Source organism: Cuculus canorus, chromosome 6, assembly GCF_017976375.1.
Source record: "Cuculus canorus isolate bCucCan1 chromosome 6, bCucCan1.pri, whole genome shotgun sequence".
In the NCBI taxonomy this organism is placed as follows: Eukaryota; Metazoa; Chordata; class Aves; order Cuculiformes; family Cuculidae; genus Cuculus; species Cuculus canorus.
Window position 1 is genome coordinate 41,396,445 of NC_071406.1, and position 14,095 is coordinate 41,410,539.

The 14,095-nt window shown below is 45.7% G+C and overlaps 1 protein-coding gene across 7 annotated transcripts in view; it reads left to right on the forward strand.

Moving 5' to 3' along the window:
* TRPM8 (transient receptor potential cation channel subfamily M member 8) overlaps positions 1–14,095 on the forward strand; it is a 72,842-nt gene that overhangs the window by 30,783 nt on the left and 27,964 nt on the right. For all 7 annotated transcript variants that reach the window (XR_008450515.1, XM_054070548.1, XM_054070549.1 and 4 more), the window contains exons 5-11: positions 3,083–3,239; positions 5,828–6,005; positions 6,351–6,523; positions 8,185–8,359; positions 9,423–9,490; positions 11,823–12,020; positions 13,698–13,800. Coding sequence is in view for 6 of the 7 variants with exons in the window: in XM_054070548.1 (XP_053926523.1) it covers positions 3,083–3,239; positions 5,828–6,005; positions 6,351–6,523; positions 8,185–8,359; positions 9,423–9,490; positions 11,823–12,020; positions 13,698–13,800 (1,052 nt within the window). In the remaining variant the exon portion in view is untranslated. The remainder of the gene's footprint in view (positions 1–3,082; positions 3,240–5,827; positions 6,006–6,350; positions 6,524–8,184; positions 8,360–9,422; positions 9,491–11,822; positions 12,021–13,697; positions 13,801–14,095) is intronic.

A 14,095-nucleotide genomic window follows, 5' to 3' on the forward strand; every position in this document is an offset into this window, starting at 1 on the left:
TTGTTCTGCAGGCGGCGGGGCTGGAAGCTGAGAAGCTGAGGGTGTTTGTGCTGTGTGGCTGGGCTTGGGTGGGGAGCAAAATATCGGTTATTTTGTTAACCTCGCCTGAATCTCACTTATACAACTCCTTTAGTTGTCAGTGCTTGTTTGCCCAGGCCTGGGATAGTCTGGTCAAAAAACCTCGGAGTCTGATGATGGGACAGGCATCTCGAAGTGCTTCTCTCAGCTCTAGACGAGTGCTCTGCGAACGATTTTGATGGCGCTCCCCATCAGTAAAAAACTTTGAACGTACCCCCAAGATATGTTTAATTATAAGCTATAAGCATCTACAATTGCACTGATAGTATGTACATTGTAAAACATACATAAAAATAGCAGTTTAAAAAGGGATGAGAGACAGATGAAATAGACACTGGGTTTAATTATTTTAACATTTCACTTAATGCATTTCCCACTTTGGAGACGGCTGCTCTGAACTGTCAGGGGGTTGTGTAGAAACTGGTATTGTATCAGCTTGAGTTACTGCACAGCCAACTTGATGCAAAACCAGGAGCCTGACCTTCATGCTGACTCGGTCAGTGTGCCTTCCAGCAGCTCTGCTAAAGGACTTTCATATCAAATTCCCTGTTGGAAGCATAGTTGTAGCAATAGATGCTTTTTGGGATGCAGTTACCAGCACCGGTGTTCAGTATAATGATATATGTATTTATCAGAGCTTTGTATAATTTCAATTTCTCTTTTAAAACCAAATCACAAACTTCATGCACAAACCTCTACGGCAGAGACAGCGTTGCCACGTTTTGCTCAGGCTGATGTTCTCCTAAGATAATCTCTTACACTTGCTCTGTCTTCAGGCACAAGTGCCTCTGCAATTCAAGTATGAGAACTGTAACATTGCTTTTGAGGGTTTTTTTTGGCTTATTTTTCATCTCGGGAGAGAAGTGATAAAACTAATGCAGCTGCAGAAGCCCTAATATAGAGCTCTGAATGCTCTCAGCAACGCAGTTCTTTGTAGCTGGGAGGAAAAGATGCGTTGGAGAGAGAGGAGGGAAATTAGTCTCATTGTCAAAAGTCTTACTTAAGGTCCTCTTCTGGCATCTGAAATGGGATGTCTGGCGAAGGACCAACAAAGGATGGGAGAGCTGCTTTTTAGCAGCTTCTTTTCCTGCAAGCCCGCTGGGAAAGGATTGCAAGTCATACTTGATACTTGCTAGGGGGTTTTTTTTGTCTCTTTCTTTTGAAGGGAAGCTGGTTTTATTTGCAAGCTGCATCAGAGCAGAGGAAACTAGCTGAGTTTTCTCTCCTTCGAAGTGACATGCTCTGACTTACCTTTGCAGCAATCTTCACAGGATGGCGTTGCTCACTCATGTTTGTAGTCTGCAAGCTAATTACGGCGGTCACTGTAAGCACACAAATTAATGTCCTCATCTTAATCCTCTTGGGCCGATGCATTTTTAGTCCTTCTCTGCCCTTGCACCCATATTGCCAAATTGTGCCGCGCTGTTAATAGCATCATTCGTCTTGCTTTGTTTCCTCATCTACCTTTCTATGCTGTTAGCTAAATTCACGCTAGGCTGGTGTTTACCTGGTGGCTTGTTGCCATAGAGAGCAGGAGCCAGGTTTGCTCCCTGTTACTGCTCTTCACGTGGCTCACTGCAGTTGTCAGTCCTCTCTTTCATAAGCAATGACCTCTTCTCCCAGTCTTCTAGGAAGTAGGGATATAAGCGATGTGGAATATTCCACGGACTGTGCACAGCTTTTCCTAGGAAAAGAGTTCTCCTAGCTTTCCCAACTAGTCCTGCATGACCAAAGTGCAGATTCTTCCTTCTCCTGATGCGGTTTCAGTGCTGGTGAGGAGGGCACTGGTGGTGGCTGCACACCATGCCATGCAGCGGATGGGAGTAGCGGTGGGAGAAACATGTGAACAACCAAGCCTGCTGCCGGCAAAAGCTGCTCAGAGACCAGACGACCATTCCCTCTTGCTGTGAACGTCTTGGGTGTGATAAGACACCAGTCAGGCCATGGGTTTGCATGGAATGCAAATCATTATCATAGAATGGTTTGGGTTGGAAGGGACCTTAAAGGTCATCCAGTTCCAACCCCCCTGCTGTGGGCAGGGACACCTCCCACGGGCTCAGGCTGCCCAAAGCCCATCCAACCTGGCCTTGAACACCTCCAGGGATGGGGCAGCCACAGCTTCCCTGGGCAACTGGGCCAGTGCCTCACCATTCTCATGGTGAAGAAATTCTTCCTAATGTCTGGTCTAAATTTGCCCCTCTCCAGTTTATACCCTTTCCCCCTGGTCCTATCACCCCAAGCCTTTATGAATAGCCCCTCTCCAGCTTTCCTGGAGCCCCTTCAGGTACAGGAAGGTCAATTATGCTTAGTAATCACCTTTGTGAACTCTTCCTGTCTCCTTGACAGCACAGAAAGTGTAAGAAAACACTTGTATGTATCGGGTTAGCAGCGGATGAGGTCACTTCTGGTGATGTCTGATACCAAATTCATTCTCTTCAGTTCTGTGTGCAGTTGTAGGGTTTCAAATTAAGCTGCTGGTGACCTAACTTGGTTTGTGATAATGGACGAGGTCGCATGAGTAAGGCCAATCCAGAAGGGTCAGCTCATCTCTCAGCACAGACTGGTTCCTCAGATGTACTCCACTTCGTTTCTCAGCGCTAGAGAGAAGTAGATCATAGAGGGAGGAAGTGTGATTAGACGTGGTCTCATCTGAGAGCCGGTTCCTCTTAGTTGTTAATTTGTCTCAGCAAATCTAAGTAGTCCCCCCCAACTGGTTCTGTAGCTCCGTCTGCTGCTTGGCTTGTTGAGTTGGGTTAATCCAACCCAAGTTGGCTCCCAGACGCGGCACTTGATGTGAGTGCTGGAGTAGGAACCCTGTGTTCTACAAGCTCCATGTTTGCTGCTGAATAACCCTTTTTGGAAATGTCCTGATGGAGTAGAATGATGTTCTGAAGGTGGTGTCAGCTGTGAAAAAATTTTCTTGCTAATAAACCTATCGAGTGCTTACTTGTCTGTGTTCAGGACAATAACTGTGGGATTTCATGTTTGTTCTTTCTTCTTTCAGGGATAATTTATGCAAATGTGGCTATCCTGAAAATCAACACATAGAAGGCACTCAGGTTAATACCAATGAAAAGTGGAACTACAAGAAGCACACTAAGGAGCTTCCTACTGATGCCTTTGGGGACATTCAGTTTGAAAACATGGGAAAAAGAGGAAAGGTAGGTGATTGTCTTAAGGGTATATGTCAGGCTCTTGCTGGGTGCGCCGTGTCCTGAACCCAGCGCCAGTGGAGGCTTCTGAAAAGCAAGGAAGGTGAAACTGAAGTCAATTTTACTCTAAAGGGAATGGAAGGAGTCAGGCTTAAAGGGTCCCAAACCCTGACAAAAGGTCATAAAGTATTTCTTGCGGTAGAGATCCTACACTGATGGTAAATTCAGTTGGGATGTAAGATATCGGTGGAATTTTAGAAGTTTGATTCTGTTTCAGTGGTTGGTTTTTTTTTCTCCCCCTTGTGATTTTCCGTGATATGGGGAAAGGGCAGGAAAAAAAGCAAATGGTTAGCGTTGTGCTGTTTCTCATGATTTAGACTGATACCCTGTGAGGAGTCACACGTGGCTGAGCTGATCTGCCTCATCCAGATGACACTTATTTACTGCCAATGCAGCTTTGCTTGGGACAGTCAAAGTAAATGAGGAAAATCAGAGTATGCTATGTAAATTAAGTTTGTTATGCAAAGTAGCAGAAACAAGAGGCATTTGGGTGGGCAGTAAGGCTGAAGGCTTTGCATCGTTCTTAGATAGATCCAAGTACTTCACATATTTCTTGCTATGCGTGTTTTAGCTTCACGCTTGTGTTGTTAGCAGCTGGGTGCCTTTTATTTGCTCCGTTGTAAAATGTCTGAGTTATCAAAGCTTAGATGTTCTTTCCTTGTGCCGTGTCTCCTTTCTCACCTTGGAAATGGGTTTGTATGACCTTGCTTGTTTCATGAGGGCTCTCAGGGCCACTGTATATGTTTCAGAGCATACTTTGTTCAAACGCTGTGTGTCACCCACGCCACCAGCACAGCGGCTGAAGTTATGTTTCTATTCCACTGTGTCATTCCCTACTTTGCAAGACACCTGCTGGTGTCTTAAACATCACAAGATGTTTTCTCTTGATCTTGTGCACAGTTAAGACAACTTCAAAACCAACTTAAGAGTTGCAGACTTTCGTCGATGAGGGATGTGAAGTTTTGTACCACTGCACTTTTTAGGATGAATAAGTCCTGAAATGTCCTGAGCGGATACGTTAGGTGTGGTCAAACCACTAAAATGTCTACATTTAAGCTCTGCTTGCGCTCTATTATTGTTTCTCAGATCCTGTAACATCCTAAGGCGTTGCATTGCTGTATTTTACGTTGTGGTAGCCCTCAGTCTGGAAAAAAAAGAAAAAAGCTTCTCCGAGTGCCTGTCTGAGTTCAGCTGCTGAAATGCCCTCAGCATGGCCCTTTTGGGGGGCTGGTTGGGTCGGGGATCGTTGGGGTGCACCAGCTGGTTCTGCCAGGAGATGGCATCGTTGCTCCTCGGAGAAGGCAAGTGGGTGACCTTCACAGTACAAATTGAAGGCATAGGGCAAACCCAGCGAGTCTTCAGCTGGAAACCTGCACTGTTGATGGAACAAAGGCAGTCGTACAGTACTTTGTGTGTTGGTAGATTTGAGGAGAAAAGCCTTATAACCACATGATTTGCCGTGGGGGTGGCTTACTGGCTCTGTGGGACACTTGGTGTTTCTGGCTGGCTCCCTTTTCCTGTGGGGAACCCTGTCCAGAGAAACACCCAAGGCTTCTTAGAGCAGAAGATGTGGGATCCCATAGCTCTCCTCTGTAGCTGCTGGAACCTGTTAAGCTGCTTCTGTGATGTGCTCTTCTGAACCAGATGCCATAACTACTTCTGGGAAGCCTCCCTGGGCACATAAATAGGTTCTTTTCTTCAAGTTAAATGCCTCTCAATATATATGGACGTTTCTTCCTCTGATTAATCCCTTGGTTTTGCTCTCCTGCGAGTACTCAGCAATCTATACAAAAGCTCCTGTGTCTCAGGTCCAAGTTTCTCCTTGTCATCCTCTGGATGTTTGTAACCATGACTGTCTTCCAAAAGTCCATCACTCTGAACTACTATCAGCGATGAAACTGCAAAGGAGCTCTTGAATAGCTTAGCAAGAAAAAAAACAGAGAGCTTCTTACAGAAATAGAGGCGTAGTAGGTCTATCTGAAGCCAGGTTATCCATCTAGTGTGCTTTTGGCATCCTCTTACGGTATTCAAGCTTTTTACCATGCCTTTGATAAAGTTGTGTTGTATTATACTTAAAGTGCTGCTTTGGGTGTGTGTTATAATGGGGCCACTGTGCATATGGAGCCTGGAATTAATAATCCATTAAATTAAGGCTTTAACAGTGTAATCAAAATACAATTGTAATTTTTATTAGTTCGCTATAACAGTGCTATCACTGATTCATAAGCTAAGCTATAAAGAGCATTATTCTGGTTAAAATTGTTATACTGTAAGCTTCCTTGGTGTTGTGTTCATCCTTCAAATTCCTCTGAATCCCAGCATCAGTGCTCTTGCTTTTTCTTTAATAGAATGTGGTGCCCAGTTTACTGGGAGGATAAACATGCTTTGGAGGAAGAAACAAAGGTTTCATCATCATATCACCTTTTATCTACTGACTGTTGGATTAAGAGCATACATTAGAAGAAAACACAATTCCTGGTCTCTTCCCAGCTATTGATCTCTTGCTATATCTGTTCTCTTATTTTCTCTCACCCAAGTATATCCGTTTATCATGCGACACAGACTCTGAAACGCTCTATGATCTTATGACCCAGCACTGGCACCTGAAGACCCCAAACCTTGTCATCTCTGTCACTGGGGGTGCAAAGAACTTTGCACTCAAACCCCGGATGCGCAAGATCTTCAGCAGGTTGATCTACATCGCCCAGTCCAAAGGTAAAGACCTGAACACGTGTCTGTATTATTTGATTGCTGTGTAAAACCGTCGGAGAGGTACAGCTCTAAGGGTCATCAGGGAAGCAGAGCTTTCGGTTTGTTTCTGCTTGGCTGGTGCGCTTGGGGAAATGTGACCTAACACTCTGGAAGCAACAGGGTTGAGAGCTAAGCATCAGATGCCCATGATGGCATAAGGTGTGTATCATTTCTTTTGTGTTGAATTGAAGAATAAACACCTCTTCTGAGGTCTTGAGAGGAGGTTGGGTTGTGGTATCTTTAAAGGTAATGCATTGGGAAGGTGGGTTTTCCACTGGATTCTCCCACGTTATTGCACGTTTTCTCCAGGGGCCTGGATTTTCACGGGAGGCACGCATTACGGGCTGATGAAATACATCGGAGAAGTGGTCAGAGACAACACCATCAGTCGGAGCTCGGAGGAGAACGTGGTGGCTATTGGCATTGCAGCCTGGGGCATGATTTCCAACCGAGAAAGTCTGATTCGCAGTGGTGATAATGATGTAAGAAATGTGTACCGTTCATGGGGAAATAAAGAGGAGGCTCAGCTGTTACATGTATGGGTTATACCCCTGACTGACCGACACTTTCAGCGCTAACATCTGTGCTTGACTGATGCTGTCAGCCACGCGATGACCAGCTTGAGCGGTCAGTCAAGCTCTGCGGACATGTCTAGTAAAGCAGAGCGCCTCAGACCGCTTCCTGAGGCAATGGTTGTGTAGAAGCACTGTCTACTTATCCTGAGCTACTATGTCCTACACAAATCAGCCTAGGGCCAGATTATTCAATGTATATAGCAGTGAGAAGAAACATCAGATGTTTCTCCCAGAACAGGAGGAAGCTGAAGTGTTCTCATGTGCGAGGTGGTTGCTCACCAGGCTTGGTCCAAAGGATTTAGCTGGAGGCTTAAAGTGTCTGTGTGGAAGTTCAGCTGCTCTAATGTCATGCCTGGTAGAATATTAGGAAATAACTTCTTCTGTTCTGGCTGCTGTGAATTCCCTGCACAGTAGCCCGTACTGAGGATTCCCATGAGCTAAGACACACTGTTCTGCTGCTGCTCTTACTGATCTTGCTCATTAATACTATTGTCTGATGGGTCAGACACCCTGGTCTTTTGTCCACTAGATCTCATAGAAAATGTCTAGAAAGCATCCTGCTAGATAAATAGAATCGTGGTATGGTTTGGGTTGGAAGGGACCTTAGAGCTCATCTAGTTCCACCCCTGCCATGGGCAGGGACACCTCCCACTGGATCAGGGGCTCCAAGCCCCATCCAACCTGGCCTTGAACACCGCCAGGGATGGGGCAGCCACCACTGCTCTGGGCAATCGGTGTCAGTGCCTCAGCAGCCTCACAGGAAAACATTTCTTCTGAAGATTTCATCTAAATCTCATATATTTCAGCTCAAAACCATTCCCCCTTGTCCCTACTCCTGCATTCCCTGATGAAGAGCCCCTCCCCAGCTTTCCTGTAGGTCCCCTTTACGCACGACTTCCGTTCTTCAGGCTAAACAACCCCACCTCTCTGTCTGCCCTCACGTGGGCGGTGCTCCAGTCCCTCAATCATCCTCGTGGCCTCCTCTGGACTCACTCCAAAAGATTCATGTCCTTCCCATGCGGAGGACTCCAGAACTGAATGCAGGGCTCTAGGTGAGGTCTCATGGGAGCAGCGTCAAGCTGGAGGATCACCTCCCTCAGCCCGTTAGTTTAGTTTACTGTGGATTCTAAGGAGGTTTGTGGGTTGAACTAGATGATCTAAAGAGAACCCTGGCAACCTAAAACACTCCAATTCTGTGAAATGTTGGATGTAACTTTGCCTCAGTATTGACGTTTCTGGTGATTGAAGGAAGCGAGCATCACTTAACAGGATCTCTGAAAGGGTTAAACTGTTGTGGGTGACTTCCAGTGTTCCATTGGCTGAGGTGCAGTTATGAGAGAAGGGTCTCAACCAGGCTGCTCTTGTAAAGAAAAGCTTTCTCAGCAGATATTTATGCTGTGCTCTTGTGTGGGGTTTCTATTCTGTGAGACCACCAGCGAGCAGTGTCTGAGTTGGGAAATCCAGGCTCCTAATGTTGAACAGTTGGTGGTAGGAGCTGAGCAGTCGCTGGGTTGTCTTTGAAGGCTTGTGCATGCTCTGCCCTTGGATCTCTGTGCTTGTGCTTCTAGGGGTACTACTTGGCCCACTACATAATGGATGATCTCAAGAGAGACCCCTTGTACTGTCTGGACAATAACCACACCCATCTCTTACTGGTTGATAATGGCACCCATGGGCACCCGACAATAGAGGCAAAAGTACGAACTCAGTTAGAAAAGTACATCTCGGAGCGGGTTATCCCAGGTAGGTGTGTGCGCCGTTCTCCGTAGTCCTTGCACGCTTTGGGGCCGATTCAGTGACTTTCTGGAAACAAAGAGGTAGCAGCCCTTGGATGCTGAGCTGGAAGGGATGTCTTAGTATTGCATCTTGAGCACTCGCAGAAACAACCAGGCTTCTTCAGAGCGATACCCTTCCTCATCTTCCTTTCTATATGGGACGATATTCCTTTGTGGGGTACAGCAAATGATCCGTTTTGGCTGTACAGCCCTTCCCTCCCTCCTTGCTGGGCTGTCTGTTGGAAGCTGACCCTTCTACTTATTTCCCACCTGGCACTGAATTCCAAGTAACTGAAGCACAACTACACAGGAACTGGAAGAAGGCTTTTCCCAAAATATTCATTTGTGAGGATGATGAAGCTATCTGCAACCTGCTCCTAGATAATTTCTCTTTCAGCCACTTCTTCACTAAAATGGGGGAAAAAAATAGAATTCAAAAGCCTTGAAAGGGATTTCTTTGTTGAAGAGTTCGTTTGGGTTTTTTGAAGCATACTTGCTGTTAGTCATGAGTAAGCACTCAGAACTGTTATGAAACTTGGCGTCTCTTAAACACTAGCCCCTACAGTTAGGGATTTCTTAGCTTTCCTTTGCAATTGAAAATGTGAAACCAGAGGGTTCCGAGTCTTCAATTGTGATAATAACCTTGCGCCCAGGCTCAAATGGTCAAAACAGTGGGTAAGTATAATAAAATCCCGTGTTTGGGGGACTTTGGATGATTTTTACTTGCTCCAAAGTCCCCCAAACATGGGATTTTATTGTATTTTAAAAAATCATGATTTTTACTCATGAGGAACAAAGCATCTGCCGAAGAAGGATGTCTGAAGCCAGAAATACAGAACGTCACTTAAAACTCAGTTTTCATTAAGATGGGAAAAGTTATTAATGGATCTGGCAAAATCAACAGTAAGCTGGTGTTAGTGTTTGTATGAACCGCTCGGGAATTATTGTCCTCAGGAAAAATAGGCTGTTCAAACTGCGTTAATAGGTTGAATCTCTTTCCTTTATTTTTTTCCTTTTGGCCTGTTTCACAGAATCCAATTACGGAGGGAAGATTCCAATTGTGTGCTTTGCCCAAGGTGGAGGGAAAGAGACTTTAAAAGTAAGTTGGTTTCTTTTACTTATTTCCAGGAGCGACAGCAGGAGGGCCATTGTTCTCAGGTTTAAGATGTTTTTCCACGATTAACATAAGGTAGACATAACACAGACTTAGCATCTGTCTAATCAGAAGGACCAAAAGGCTTGTTAAATCAAATGTGTAATTCCTAGGAGGAGGTTCCCCTGAAAATTAACTGGTTAATAGTTCAGTTCAGGGTTCCTGCCAGTCTCCTCGCTCTTTATCACTGTTACTGGGACACAGACATTCGTCTTTGCCTTGTTCATTTGTAGGTGAAGCTGTTTCCTCGAGGAGTAAATGAAATCTCCCCTCAGCCCAAAGCGACACAGGAGGCCCCACGCGGTGGACGTCTATCCTTGCCATGCCTTAGCCTTAGCGGTGTTGGCCAGGAAAGACTCCTCCTTTCCCAGCTCCTGTGACCGATGTGTCATCATCGGTGCATGATGACAGGAACCTACTTTAGCAGAGGAAAAGTGAAAATGTTTCAGGCTTCTGTTCTAAACTCCCTGTGATGTAAAGTGTCCACTTTAGTTGGGCCCTTCTTAAGAAAACCCCTTGGATCTAGTTGGCAAGAAAGAACATCTTTATTTTAATTACTTTTAACTAGTAAGAAAATAATAAAATATACATGTATATACAGAATTACTCCCCTTCTCAGTGACTGTGTCACCACAGATGCTGCCAAGCAGGCATGGGAAAACGTCCCAGGCTGGACTCAGGAGCAGGAGGGAGCTGGACTTGGGAACCGATTCGGGAATGCACAGGTCTGGGATCAGGGGCAAATAGATGGATGAGGTCTGTATTGGATGCCGGCCACTAAAGAAGAGCCCCTGACCTTGTGTTCCCTCAGTTTTACCCCAAGTATAAGGTGTGTGGCGTGGAACGCTCTGTTGGTCAGTTTGGGTCACCTGTCTTGGCCATTCCTCCCTGTAAGTGTGACCCTTTTCCACCCCTTTTGCTTATGACATTCCACCAACCCGAGGATGGCCTTCATCTCCATAGGGATAGATGTAAGCCTTGACCTTTCTGCATCCCAGTGCCTCATGTTATCGCTTCTCAGAGAAACGCTGCCTAGAAACCACGCAGTTAAATTTCAGAAAATGAAGTTCCTTAGATGAGACTGAGTTGAAAACTTAAAAAAATTAATTCTGCTTTAGCTCAAATGAGAACAATCATGAACCTATTGTGCAATTTTTCAGGAATAACATGCTTGCAGTTATTAGGTTTGGAGTCACAGACTCCTAGTTGATGTTTCTGCTCTCATGAAACTGTTTTCTCAGGTAGGTAATGGATGTTCTGTCCTTCTCGCGACTGATTGTAACTTGTGTTGACTCCTTATGTGCAATGTGCTGGTAGACAGCTTATATTCTGCTCCCTGTGTTCTTGATGGCACTAATGCAAATGAAATAAATGTCTCCTGTTGTGTCCTTTGTCACAGGAGGGCAATGGCCCTTCCATGGTTACTTCCACACCTTTTTTTTTTCTTACCCATAAGCAGTGTACAACGCTCTTGTGTGAGAAATCGCCTAAGTAGCTGCTTGGAGACATTCAGTAGCATGGAGTTCCTTGTTCTCCTGGTGCTACAGAGGTGATCCCTGTGTAAAAGGGAGGTGATTGCACCTCCAGCAGCTGACGCCACAGCCCTTGTACTCAGCTGTGGTGTCACTGGAGCGATGCTGTGCCATAAACAGTCAGTGACTGGAGCCGGGCAGTGTTATCATAGACTCACCAGGTTGGAAAGGACCCATTGGATCATCGAGTCCAACCATTCCTAACACTCCCTTAAGCCATGTCCCCAAGCACTTCATCCACCCGTTCCTTAAACACCTCCAGGGAAGGCGACTCGACCCCCTCCCTGGGCAGCTGTTCCAGTGCCCGATGACTCTTTCTGTGAAGATTTTTTTCCTGATCTCCAACCTGAACCTCCCCTGGCGGAGCTTCAGGCCATTCCCCCTTGTCCTGTCCCCTGTCCCTTGGGAGAAGAGCCCAGCTCCCTCCTCTCCACAACCTCCTTTCAGGTAGTTGTAGAGAGTAATAACGTGTTCTGAATGCCGTTTCCCCTTGGCAATATTCCTGCCCTGCTCATCAACTCTCAAATTTGGCAGATGGTGCTTTCCATCCGTTGGCTTCTGTGGGGCTCTTCACAGCTCTCTATTAGTAGGTTGTCTTACAGGGTTGGCGTTGGTGAGGTGTTGGTGGACAGTAATACAAATGCTGCTCTGGACCATGGGTTTCTGTCGCACCTAAGGTCTCTAGGCTTTCTTACCGAGTAGCAGGCTCTGATAACGGTTGTGCTTCTCCCTCTCTGGCTCCTCAGTCTATCAATGTGGCCATCAAGAGTAAGATTCCCTGTGTTGTGGTGGAAGGTTCCGGCCGGATCGCTGATGTTATCGCTAGTTTGGTGGAGGCGGAAGGCACTCTTACTTCCTCGTGCGTCAAGGAGAGCTTGCTCAGGTATCTGCCTCGCACCATTTCAAGGCTTTCGGAAGAGGAGACGGAAAGCTGGATCAGATGGGTAAGTGTGTGCTACTGCAGGGAGCCAGCGAGGCTGGGAGGAGGGTGGAGGATGTAGGGACTTCCAACTAAAGGATCTGGTGAGACCTATAGGATGTACGGGGCTCCTTGCCAGGACGTATCCAAGGGAATTGAAAACGGAAGAATTCCAGTTCTTACAATATATATGGATTGGAACAAAAGGAGCGTGGGGGATTGTGACCTTTTGGGAAGGTAGCACATCTAGGCAGAGGAGAGCTAAGGCCAGATGGTTTGTACCTACCCGCTCTCTGTGTGCTTGGTTCCTCGCGCGCTGGCTGCTGGGTGTCTGACTTGGCTGATGTGCTGCTCGGCGGTGCAATTTTTTTGCGTGCTTTTTGCAAGCGAAGACGTTGGATGTTTGCTGAATCACACCACTAAATCCTGTTGAATTGCTGAGAGACAAAGTGTTATCGCTGCTGCCCTTTGGGAATTCATATTGTAGTAAATCTCCTTCGGGATTCTCTTGTTTGTTCTAGAAGTTGTTGTGTGTCTTTCTGCGTGCCTTGAGGACTGGGCAGGACAGACTTTCCTTAGAGCCTGGGAGTGGAGCGTTTAGGTCTCAAGGTTTCCTTGGTCAGAGTTCTGCCACAGCAGCATCCCGGCACTATCTCCACTGGGACTGTTAGTGTTGACATAATAGTTCTGTGTACGTGGGACGTCAGGTGGAGGTGCAGCACTGTATATGCATCAAGATATTATTTTTTTGCTTTTCTGTGCTTCTTTGACCGGAGGGAGAGCCCTCAGGATGTCGTCACCGTTGTGATCTATATGTGACTGTTTATTACAAGAGTATTTTTTTGGATACTAGGAAAACTGGAGAAGTAAGGAGACTATCTGCTATCTTGAGCTGTGTGAGCTGGTCTTGGGAAACTCTTGTGACTCTCTCATGACCTGACCTTCAGACAAACCTGGGTTTAGATATACCTTTCTTTTTAATCCGGACAGAGGGAAAAGGAGCTCCAGGAAGATCTTAATATTCAGTTATTTTTCATTAGTCTTGGTTCCAAAACCACTTCAGCTCACTGAGCGATCCATTAACTTCAGCTAATTGACTCTCTCAATTAACTGCCCAGTGCTTTATCCTGGGGTCTGAATCTGCTTTTCTCTCTCTGTTCTACCCACGCTCAGAGTCAGGAGTGATTACGTATTCAAACCTCAGCTGAAGTTCATAGCAGGGGGTGGAAAATGTTATGGCTAAAGTTTTTTGTTATCTGCGTGCTGGAATGAAAGTTTCTTTATAAGGCTCGACTGTGTGAGAATCAATCTCTGCTTTTGACAAAACAAAGGAGATGGAAGCAGGTTTTTCTAATAAACTGCTAGATGATGTTTGGGATTTCTGCTGCCACAATTGTTCTTTTTCCTGTACGAGTAGTTTCTAATTGCTGAGATTATATCTTTTTGGTCATGATGTTCTGCATAGAGGGAATTTTAGTTATTTGCTATATGTTCAGAGGATAATTAATCTTGTACTTGCAGTTTAAAACGAATCTCATTATCTGCTTCTGGACTTGATTAAATTTTAACTCTGTGCAGAAATAGGATTGATGAGAAGCAGCTTTGCTGCACTGTAATGGGGACTTTCTTTTAAAGATGCTCCAGGAGATCAACTACTAAACAGCCTAAACAGCTTTGGAATGGAACATTTTCTTTTTTGTAGATCAGAGAAGTCCTTGAGAACCCTCATTTACTGACAGTTATCAAAATAGAAGAAGCTGGAGATGAGATTGTGAGCAATGCCATTTCTTTTGCTCTTTACAAAGGCAAGTCATTGTTTTTCTGTTATTTTTTTTTTAATAGATGGACAAAGATGGCTATTGACTTTCTAGAACAGCCTCCCCTAGAGCAGTGCCATCTCTCTAGAGTTAAGCTCCTGCCACAATCTGGAGCTTGTCTTCATCGACGCTGGTGTGGGCAGCCTGCAGCAGCAGTATGAGATCTCTTAGCGTGGGTGAGGTTGAAATTCACTTCAGATAACTGGGAGGGCGTTCAGCGGAGCTTTGAGGATGCTGGGAGAGCATCTCCAAGAGCTGCACACGAGTATGCAACACAACAGGG